Source organism: Pleurodeles waltl, chromosome 12 (genome assembly GCF_031143425.1).
Source record: "Pleurodeles waltl isolate 20211129_DDA chromosome 12, aPleWal1.hap1.20221129, whole genome shotgun sequence".
NCBI classification, from domain to species: domain Eukaryota; kingdom Metazoa; phylum Chordata; class Amphibia; order Caudata; family Salamandridae; genus Pleurodeles; species Pleurodeles waltl.
In genome coordinates, this window is record NC_090451.1 from 622483352 (window position 1) to 622495500 (window position 12149).

At 42.3% G+C, this 12149-nt stretch overlaps 1 protein-coding gene across 1 annotated transcript in view; it reads left to right on the forward strand.

Moving 5' to 3' along the window:
- Positions 1–10620, forward strand: part of KCNJ9 (potassium inwardly rectifying channel subfamily J member 9) — a 110285-nt gene extending 99665 nt beyond the window's left edge. The window contains exon 3 of the mRNA XM_069217969.1: positions 7813–10620. Coding sequence (XP_069074070.1) covers positions 7813–8126 — 314 coding nt within the window. The 3' untranslated portion in view covers positions 8127–10620. The remainder of the gene's footprint in view (positions 1–7812) is intronic.
- Positions 10621–12149: the final 1529 nt, after the last annotated feature.

Genomic DNA, 12149 nt, shown 5'->3' on the forward strand with positions numbered 1-12149 from the left:
TACGTGCGGTAGGCTGCGGCCCGAGCGTGTGGTGCGGTGACGATTTTCACCGCTAGGGGTGCACTTGTGCTCCATTACTGCGATCAGTCAGATCGTTTTTCAGCGCTTCACATGCTGCGTTCTGGCTAAAGCGTGAGGGCTTTTCAGAACCCGGCCCTCGGGGTTTCTGATTGTTATTGGCCCCCCAACTCTCGCAGACGCCGCGCTGCGGTAAGTGCAGGCGGAGCATGCTTGTTATTTTCTCTTTTGGGAGAACCTTAAAGGTTATTTTGGTTATTTTACTTGCCAGAGCACAGAGAAGGGGCTGTCCTTTATACTTTAGGTTGGGCGTATTTTTTTTTGTGCTCGCACCTCTGTGATTACTGACGTCCTCTGAGGGGTACGTTGTGACCTATTTATATTTGGGCTGGCCCTGGGTTCCTCTCCACCCTAGATTTATACTATAGTGGGTTTTATTCAAGTATATATATTTTTCTGGTGGTATTTATGTCTTTGACTACACCCTCCATGGAATCGTTTGAGGATCATGCCTATGCTCCCTCTTTAGGGACGGAGGAGGTCTGTCCTCCGCAACGTCAACTGCCTGAGGGCATGGATAAACTTCTTTCGCAGGCGGTGGCAAAGGGTTTAGCACCCCTGCAAGATAGGTTGTATAGGTTAATGGCCCAAGTGTCCAATTATCCTAGTGTTTTGGGGACCCTATTCCACGGGCTCGTACCTCCAGTTCATCCTCTTCCTCTAGGAAGCGTGACTTGCGGCACTTGGAAGGTTTCGCCAGGTTGAGGGAAACCTTCCGTAAGAGTGCGCGGATGCTTGCACCTGTACCCTGCCGGGAGGATGTTATACCCGGAGAGCACGACAGCGCTGCTGTCCTAGCGCTGGATCCCTTTGTGGGATCACCCCATTCTGGGGGGGGGGTGACTCCGATGATGAGGGCTTATCGGACGAGGGGCGCGTTATGGGTAGACCTTGGCGCCCTTCCGCGACTACCTCGAGCGTAGAGGAAGAAGGAATGGATGAGTTGGATATGTTTGATCCGGAGGACATTTATCATCCTTGATCCTCTGAGTGGATCCCTACTCCCAAAGTGGCGACCTATGTTGCTAGGGCGATTCGCCATACATTGGAGAAGGAGGTTAGAGCCCGTCTTTGGGCGGAGTGTCCCAGGCCGTCGCTTGAGGACAAGGTGGCGGTTACCCCTTCTTTGGATCTGAAGCTCTGCACTTTTTTCTCAAAATATATGCATGATCCCAAGAAAGGGATCGATCGCTCCTGGGGAGCTTGCCAGGATAAACTTTTGGATGTCCTGGGGCCCTTGACCAAGATTATTGAACTCGCTGAGTCGGCCAGGATATTAGGAGAACCTTTGTCAAGTGATCTGGTTGCCGGATGGGCGCAACGAGCAGTCTGTCTCCTGGGAAATGCGAATTGCGCCATCTCTACGGAGAGGCGCCGGTCCCTCTTGAACAAGATTGACCCCAAATTGGGGGAATTGGATACCTCGGAGGCAGGCGCGGTTGCTCAAGGCAATCTTTTTGGGGACCCGTTTGTGAAAGAGTTGCAGAGGTTTGTTGCGACTTTTTCTGCTCTGGACAAGGCGCAGTCAACTATGTGCAAAATCTTTCTGGGGAAGGTTTTCTCTGGGGCCGGAAGAGGAGGGGGTCGCTCCTCCAGCTGTCCCCTGCAACCAGGCCCCACCAGATCTTTGGGACGCTGCAACAACGGTTGGAATCATGGGAGACAAGGGGAGTTCTTCCCCAACAGAGGTTCCGGTAGAGGTCGTTCCTCATGCTTCAACAGAGAAGGTTCCAATGCTCCAAGAGGAAACGGCGATGAGCATTCCCCTTTTTTCCCCTCAAAATCTGCGAGGCAGAATAGGTCCATTCTTAAAGAATTGAGTTTGGATCACTGCAGCCCCTTGGGTCTTGGAGACAGTGACTGTTTTCCACATAGAATTCTATGGGACCCCAGTACAGCCAGTAAGACATCCTCGCATACGGTTCAATTTTCAGGAATCTCATTTAATAGACGCGGAGGTACAACTTCTTCTTCTCAAAGGGGCCATTGTTCCAGCGAGCCTTCATCCGAGGGGGTTCTTAAGCAACATTTTCTTGGTCGAAAAGAAGGACAAGGGGTTTCATCCGGTGATAAACCTCAAGGCATTCAACGAATGGCTGGTTTATTGCCATTTCAAAATGGAAGGTATTCACCTCCTTTAGAGATCTTCTGTGCTAAGGGGACTAGCTGGTCCGTTTGGATCTCAAGGACGCTTACCTTACAGTCCTGATTTTTCCTCCTCACCGGCGATTCCTGCCATTTCAGTGGCGCAATCTGATTTACGAATTCAGGAGTCTTTTTTTCAGCCTTTCATCAGCACCATGGTGCATCACGAAGTTGCTGAAACCGGTGGTGGAGTTTCTGAGGATCCAGGGTGTCAGGCTAATTATTTACCTTGAAGACATCCTTTTGATGGATCAATCCCGGTCGCAACTGTTGGTTTACGTGAACATGACTATTGCTTTGTTTCAGGATCTGGGTTTTGTGATCAACGCGGAGTCTGTGCTTCTCCCATCACAGTCCACGACCTTCCTGGGTTTTGTAGTGGACACCATGTCGGCAACTCTGAAACTCCCAAAGCACAAGATCTCCAAGATCAAGAAGGAGATATCCAAGGTGCTCTGGAGAGACAGGACCTCTCTCTGCCAGATAGCCAGGATTGTGGGCCTTCTGTCTTCCTCTTTTCAGGCTATCTTTCCGGGTCCTTTGCATTACATGGCCCTGCAACAACTGAAGTAGCCCCATCTCAGGAAGGGACACATGTATTTGGCACTTGTGGAACTTTCTTCTGAAGCTCAATCGGAGACGCAGTGGTGGTTGAACCACATGGAGGCGTGGAACGGGAAGGTGATCTTTGGCTCCCTCCCCAATCTAGTGATATAGTCGGATGCCAGCAGGTTGGGTTGGGGAGCCCGGTGCGGTCAGATTTCCATGGGGGGTTTGTGGACCTCAGAGGAGTTGAATCTTCATATCAATTGCCTCGAACTCTTAGTGGGTTCTTTTGCGATTCGGTCCTTGACTCACAACAAAGTATCCTGTTGTGTCTTCCTTCGTCTGGACAACATTTTGGCTGTCCAGTACATAAACAGGTTGGGGGGCACTCGATCCAGAGCGGAATATCGTCCAGGAATCCAGAACAAGGTGGCGGACTGGAACTCCTGCTATCTCAGGGATACCAGCGACTGGCAACTGGACCCTGCTATCTTTCGGTCGCTGATGGATCATTGGAGTCCATGTGGGATGGGTCTATTTGCCTCTCGGTTGAATGCTCAGCTCCCAATCTACTTCAGTTGGAGACCAGACCCGGGAGCTACAGCGGTGGAAGCTTTTCTGCAGGATTGGTCAGGGAACCAGAGTTATGCTTTCCCTCCATTTCTGTTGTTTCTCAGAGTGGTGGCACAGGTCTGACGTCAAAGGGCATCTTTGATTCTGATCACTCCAATCTGGAGAGCTCAAGCATGGTTCCCCACTCTTCTGGAGTTGTCGTGGATGGCTCCTCTCAAACTTCTGCATTCCTTGGGAATCCTTCGGGATCCTTTGGGTCGCCCCCATCCGTTGGTGGTTCAGGAACACCTCAAGCTCATGGCTTGGAGGATTTCAGGGAACGTTGGGAAGACGTCTACCTTTCAGGAGACACTGCGGCCCTTATCAGACAGTCGTGGGCTCCCGGTACGATCAAGCGATACAGGTCAGCCTGGAACAGATGGGCTTGTTGGTGTCTGGAGAGGGAGGTGGATCCCGTGGGGGCCCCAACTGCGTTTTAAGTCAACTTCCTGGTAGAGTTATATACTTCTGGTTTGGCGTATTGTACCATCAATTCCTTCCTTTCTGCTATTTCCGCAGGACACGGTCCGATTCATAATTTACCGGTTGGGGAACACCCTTGGGTAAGTAAACTGCCTAAAAGTGTACGTTTATCTAGACCTCCTGAACCTAGATATTCTGGTTTATGGGATGTTAATAAGGTTCTCAACTTTATTTCTTCCTGGCCGGATAATCAGTTTTTGTCCAGGAAACAGATCTCTGCTAAGTTGGCGATGCTCTTATGTCTCATTTCCTGTAAGAGAGTTTCAGACGTGCGCGCTTTGGATGTTTCAGCTCGGGTTTTCACTCCCGAAGGGGTTACATTTACCATTTCGAGAAGGACTAAAACGAGTACCAGGTTGGTTTCTTCTCCCAGTTTTGAATCTCATCCCAATCTGTGTGTGGTCAGATGTCTTAAGATGTATGAGGCAGTCACGGAGGAGGATAGACTTCCTGGTGAGACAACTTATGCTTACTATCAAGAAACCGTTTAGGGCTGTGGCCTCTCCTACTATAGCCAGGTGGGTACGGTGGCTCAAGTCTGAAGCTGGAATAGATGTTAGACTGTTTGGGGATCATTCTACCAGGGGAGCGATGACTTCCAAGACCATTCTGGTAGGTGGTAGATTAGAGGACATTATGAATGCAGCGGATTGGTCCTCTGAATCGGTTTTCAAGAGGTTTTATTTAAAACTTATTCATGAAGCAGCATCGTTGGTGGTGAATAAGCTTTGAACTTGCATAATCCTCGCCTCCGGTCCTGATACAGAATTAAAAATGTCCTAGCTTACGTGAAGGAAAGTTTCAATTTTATTAAGGACATGGAGGTGAGGATTATCCCTCCCTCATACTGTCACAGTATTACCCCCCCAACAACGGTTTATTTTAGTTCGTGTTCTTTGGGTGGATTCTTCCTCTTACAGGTCATTTGTATTTTTTTCCACTCTATTTGAGCTTTTGCCTATAATTTAATGTTGTTTGTGGCTGATTTTTCTGATCTTGATATAGATTAGGTTATCACATTGACTCTCTTTTTTGCTTACAACTGATTATGTATTCTTGTGGGATTGGTTTTTCTTGCATGACTTTGTTTCTGTGTTTCTGATCACTTCTTTATTTCGTAGGAGGTGATTCCAAAGATAATTGAGATCGAGAGTTCCTTAACTTCCTTCAGTGAAGAGGAGGAAGGAATGTGCCCGTCAACTATTTATATACACTCTATTATGGACAGTGGATTGGGTTACTGGTTGCTATGGCTATGTGTTTAGCATCATGGGACTTAAAGTTTTAATGTTTTTTGTTAATGTTGAACTTTGAACTTGCTGATTATAATAAAAGTGAAGAAAGGACTGCCTAATCCTCACCTCCGTGTCCTTAATAGGATTGACACTTTCCTTCACGTAAGCTAGGAAAATTTTCATTTAAAAAAAAAATAAAGAGAAAACTACCATCCATGTTTAGAAGAAGAGGAATTTGTAAAGTGTGCTGTTCAACCAAAGGGCAGTTTGACACTAATCAGTTGATAAACCAAGCTCAGATGAAAAGCATGAACAGGCTCAAGCATTAGGCAGAGAGCTAAGCAGACGGTGAACATTGCGAGGGTGTATGTAAAACACATATTTCAATTTAAAATAATGAAAAAAAGAAATTCAGAAACAAATTTAAGTTGAGAGTCACTTACTGCTAATATGTGTTGTAGCTGCATTACGACTGCCTAATCCTCGCCTCCGTGTCCTTAATAGGATTGAAACTTTCCTTCACGTAAGCTAGGAAATTTTTCATTTTCAATAAAAGATAAAGAGAATACTACCATCCATGTTTAGAAGAAGAGGAATTTGTAAAGTGTGCTGTTCAACCAAAGGGCAGTTTGACACTAATCAGTTGATAAACCAAGCTCAGATGAAAAGCATGAACAGGCTCAAGCATTAGGCAGAGAGCTAAGCAGACAGTGAACATTGCGAGGGTGAATGTAAAACACATATTTCAATTTAAAATAATGAAAAAAAGAAATTCAGAAACAAATTTAAGTTGAGAGTCACTTACTGCTAATATGTGTTGTAGCTGCATTACCATGACAAGTTAGGACAATTGAAAGGTAGGCTGACTGCTTCAGCTCTTGAACCAGCCACACAGCACTAGGTCAGCCTTCATTCCCACCCCCTATGATACATTCTTCTATAGATCACAGACCTGACAGCAAGCCTTCTCATCAGTCTTAATGTATATCAGTTTATCAGCATGTAAGGCAATGGACGTTGCTGAACTCATCTTAAATCTACGGTTTATTCAGCAAAAAAATGTCTTTCTGTGCTTACTGGGGCCCAGTACAGATAGCCAGGTTGTGATTATCTAATTCTAAAATGTGTTGGGCTTAATGAAGTTCACTGAAGCTTTGGACATGTGATATAATAATGTATCAAAATAGAAGCTTTTAGAGTGACGTGTTGAATAGAAATGATTTAGTTAATGGGTGTTTCTTACCTAGATTGCCTGTGATGATATTGTTCTGTTAATGACTTCTGCTTTGGATCAGGTCAATACAGTGACAGTGGCTCTATCATAGTTATACGGCAGCCATGAAGTCAACCCTTAAACAGTGAATATCAAAAACAGGTCCCACAATGGCAGAATGGGTTGAGGTTATTATGTGCTCTAGATATTACTTTCTCTAATCCTCATGTGAAAAATGCATATAAAACACACGGGGAAATATGTAATTTATATGATTATACTATTTGTTCATGTTTTAAATTCCTTCTCTTTCTTTTTTATTTTCACCTTCTCTTCAGTGTCTGTTGTACTGTTAGATGAATTATTCTTTTTAAATGTCCATTGCTGCAATATTGACAATTACATTTGCTTGAATAATTCTGCACTGAATTAGTATTTGAAGTTAATTTAATGATTACTGAGGCTGTGTAATTTTGTTTGTGCTGACAGTTTGATTGCAAAAATGTAATCATCATATTTAAAACAAGGTGGGTCTCTCTCATACTACAAACAAGCTCTAACAAATGTTGTGCAAGTCACAAGGAGCATCACACATGACAACTACACAGCAGTGCATCAGTCAAACACCATAATCGCCTCTTGCCCAGTTTTACAAGTGGCATCCTTGTAACATGAACATAGCAACTACACAGCAAGGCATATCGAATATGATATCAGGTTATAAGAGCTCTCTTCCGTGTTGTTTTTCTCTTCTTGGTAAAACTTTAGCTTACTAGAAAAAACATTCACACTTTAAGATTTTCAGTTTAACAGATCATTAGTGGGATATTTCTAGATTAATTTTGAGCATAGCCACAAAGTGAAGATCCTTGATCACATAAAAAAGTCAAACGTACTGATATGAACTACTCACAAACATTTTGTCGCATAGAAGGTGATCCATATTCAGAATCATAAACTGGAGATCTTGATCAAGTGCAAATTTTACAGACAAAGAGCCATATGTACGAACACATTTTCCCATAGACACAGAATGGGTAAAACCCTTTGCTACATCTGGCCCTTAAACCCCAATTCATTAGCGGTGGTCATTAATGACAAGTTGAAATTCTCAATATATTGACATTTGTCTCAATCTCATGACAGGTTTGTAACAAAAATCTATGTGGACAAAAATATGATGTACACACACTGAATAATGAAAGGTCTGCTGTCAGAGTAGTCACGTTTTATTATGTTTCTTAGTTTAATTTTTAAAGTAGTTTATTGTTTAGCAAATTTATACAAGACATTTGATAAAAATGAAAATGAATAGGAATTAAATAAATTAAAATTATTAAAATTAAGTTCACGGCAATATGTAGAACAATTTAAAGTTATATAAGGAGTTAAATATAATATCTATAATATATAATAATACAAATGCAGTAAAAATTGGAGAAGATAACTATGTCGTCCAAAAACTAAAAGTAACTATATTTTTGTGCTTTCTTTCCCTAGGAATGACCTGTCAGGCCCGGAGTTCTTACCTTGCTGATGAGGTGCTTTGGGGACATCGCTTTATGTCCGTTCTCAGTCTTGAGGATGGCTTTTATGAGGTTGACTACAACACCTTTCACCAGACATTTGAGGTGCCTACACCCACTTGTAGTGCTAGAGATATAGCAGAGGCGGCTGCCCGCATGGATGCTCATCTGTACTGGTCCATTCCTAGTCACTTGGATGAGACAGTCTCAGAAGCAACAGTAAAAGAAGAAGTAGACAAAGAACGAAATGGCAGTTTAACAAATCCAGAAAATGAGTCTAAGTTATAACTCATTGGTCAGCACATGAACTATAGGAATAATAGTCCATATGTGAAAGCAAGATATACATACAGGACTCGACAAGACATTGTCTATCAGAAAGGACTTCTTTAATGAACACCTATCCTCATAGAAACTGAGTTACATTGGATGAGTGAAAGAGTAGCAAATGGAGTGCTTAACAGAGGAACGAATGCATGGAGACAAGCTTTAGAATTTATTATTCTGTGTCACAGTAGATGCATTAAAATACACATGCTCATTGTGCCTGGAAGCACTTGTTACAACAGATTTACTTTCTTGAGTTGGTCTTCAATTGTGTCGAACTGCTTTAGTAGGACAGGAGGTAACACTCCTGGCTCTGTCAGATATTACCAGGAGGAATTTGTTCCATGCTATTTAATAATGTATTAGGCCTTCAGCACACGAGTGTGCTAGCAAGCCGCAGTCATCTCCCCCTAAGCACGTCCACTCTGGGCAAAGGGATAAGGAACTGTGGTTTGCATGGATCTTTTATTAGCTGCTTTGTTAATAATATGATGTCATGGATTCTGCATAAGGTTGCACCAAGTAGCATACATAGATGAATGTTGTGAGAATGGTCACAATTGAGATTTCATAGTCACAGTGACTTTGAAGACTTAGGTTGTGTTGGATTTCACAAGTAGCATTCTGAATGGAGACAACAGACAGCTCACCGTACATGGTTCAAATAGAAGCATCTTATCTTTTGCATCATATTATCTCTATATTTTTAATACTTTTGTTAATTTATCAGTATGTAGTCACAAGACATACAAAACTGTATCGTAATGTACACATTCAGATAAAACCAAATTAAAAAACATAAGAAATACAAACAAAAACATGTAGAAGTTAAACATGAAAAAGTTTGCTCTTCCTTTCTATCTGCAGGATATTAAATATGAAGGCTCTTTCAAACGTAGTCTTAAAACTTGGTTGTTCAATCTGGCTTTCTAATAACCTCTTCTTGACTAGTGGCCAATAAATCCTAGCACTGGGACACTCATATGAGGAGCCGCACGCTTTACAAACAACCTTGATTGATTGATTGAAAAGTTCAATTTTGTAAAGACCACAACTATCTGACAACTTAAAGCACTGACATTGCATTATTTCTGCCCCTCTTTGGCACTGCATTCACCACATTCACCTCTCATTGTCTGTGGCAAAAAGAGTTCTATAAATTAACACACTCCCATATCAATCATTGTGATAATATTTTGCATATTAAAGAATGCAAAGGTACACCAGATCATAGTTTTATATCTTTCGAATGGTCAGATGACATGGTGGCCACAATCAGTATGTACACTGGGTTAGTCACTGATGTTATGGGTGTTGTACATGATGTTGTGTTTGCAGGCATGGGTGTCCCTCCCAAGAATTAAAGTGAGAATGGATATTGAATAGTCTACTTGAGGAAGTAGATTCACCAATATCCTCAGGCACTCTAGAAGTGTGTAAGAAGCTACAAAGGAAATAAACAGTCGAAACACAGTGATGGAATTACTGTTTTAATGGTATCAAGTTTTTTTTAATGTCAAACATCGCCCATTCCAAAAATATTTTTCACAAAGATTTCAGCTCATATGATAGATCATCCATTGTACAGAGAAGTATACCCATTATTAGAAAACAAAAAAACGATATTGAACATAGCCATTAAAAAATAATGTTTTTGCTCATCTTTTTATAAATTAAAGATGGGGTTTGTCTTGCACTAAAGCTGTCACCCATACATCAGTGAAGTAATCAGAGGACCACAATTTTCTTTTAAAAAGCTAACTTATATGCACTTTTAAACAGATACTATAAACACCTAGGTTCTGGTCACATAATTTCCACCCATGTTGTGCCATTTTGCACTGGTGCCTGGTATTTTTGCACTATTGCATGAAAAACGTATTGCGTCCACTCCATCAGTTTAGCCACTATATCATACAGTAAGTTAGGTAAGTAGGAAGTAAACATAGTAATTACCTACATGATGCAGGGGTAGGCCATGTAGTAGATGTGATATTATTTTAGGTTGATATTATCGATCTCAATGTACATTAAAGGGTGCAGAGTGAGCTACACTGGTACAATACTCTTAATTTATTCCTTGTCTGTACATTTTTCAAAAACATGTTTGGAGAAGTATTGTACATTGAATGATGCCTGGATAAAAGTGGGTCTACAGATCCAAGGAATGGATGATTGAATGGTTTGTGGGTGAATGTGGGGTTATATGGATGGGCTCACAGATGAAGGTATTAATGGGCTCACAGATGAAGGTAAACAGGAAATCAAGCTTCCGTAATATATTCCTATATCCCAGTCTTTATCAGATACACTGGCACATAGTTAAACCAGAGAGATTTCTTCTTGTGATCCTTTGAAAAGAGATAACTCACACATTTTATGTAAAGCAAAATGGTATTGGTTTAACATTTTTCAGGATCAATTTTCTTATATTGAATAAAACAGAACTAAACTGAATTTTTGTCTGTGAATTAATATGGATAAATCACAATGGGGTATGAAGTGTACTTTACTGATATTTGAAGGTGAGGTTGGAAAAGACCAACCACCAGAAGGCGTGGACAACGATGTTTGTTTCCAAATTGCAAATACGATTAAACATCATGCAGAGTTGATTCATTTTACCAATCTAAGCAATACAACAGTCAGCACATTTAAGAATCCTATATTTTTAATTTCATAAGTGAATATCAGACTTCCAAATCAAAGATCTTTTGATTAATAATCAGAATCAAATAGGGACGTACTTTAGTAGCATTGGCATATGACAACTTTTAGGAAGCTCAACATCATTCCTAAAAGTAGGCAGCCAGCATTTCCTTTGCGCTCTTTCCTCGGCGATGAGGGCTAGCGAGAGATGTGGTTGTTTAAACCAATGGAATGGTCCAAAGGAGAGGAGTGTAACAAAGGTAATTTGTATGCATTTGCTATATCACTATATGCCCTTGGAAAGGTGCTTCCCAAGGCAGTACAAGCTAAGGAATAATGTGTTAGTCCATTAGACAGTAGAGACTGTAAGCCTACTAAAGAAGCCATCGGCAGACCCCAGTGAACTGAACAACTACAGACCGATCTCACTGCTCCTGTTCCCAGCCAAAGTCTTTAAAAAAGCTATCAACCAATAATTCTCCTCACATCTGGAATGGAACCTCTACTCAACTCCTCCCAATCCAGTTTCCACATCAACCACAGCACAGAGAGAGCCGTCGACATGACAGAGGGTTACCGACGACATGCAAGCCTTTCTTGCCAGAGGAGAGACTGCGGCTCTGATCCTCTTAGACCTCTCGGCAGTCTTCGATATGGTCTCCCACCACACACTCAACACAAGGCTGCATAACATAGGCATACAAGAGGCTGCTCTCAGGTGGATCGCCTCATTCCTCACCAGAAGAATGCAAAAAAGTCCACCTTCACCTCCAGACTTAAGGAAGTCATCTGTGGAGTATCCTAAGGATTCTCGCTCAGCCCCTCCCTCTTCATTACTTGTATGACTCCTCTGGCCCTCATCGTCAAAACCCATGGACTCAACATCATATCCTACACAGATCCTCCTCTGAAGAGACCACCAGCATCAAGACCAACTTCCACAACTGCATGACCTACGTCGCCAACTGGATGAAGGACAAGTGCCTGAAGCTCAACACAGACAAGAGGTATTGATCTCTGGAAACAAATGCTCTTCTTCGGATACATCCTAGTGGCCATCAGAACTCAGACCTACTCCTACCTCCAATGACAAAACTAGGAACAAGGATGACTCCAGTTAACAGTCTCCTTCTTAAGCTTCTTCATCCTCTGCATGCTTTGTGAGATATTCCAATGGCTACTCAAAGCTCAAGATGCACCATCACCTAGGCACTCACCTCCAGCCGACTGGACTATGGCAACACTCTCTACGCAGGGATCGCATCTCACTTCCTCTAACTACTTCAGACCAACCATAGAGAATGCCACAACAAACTCATCCTGGATCTCCCTAGA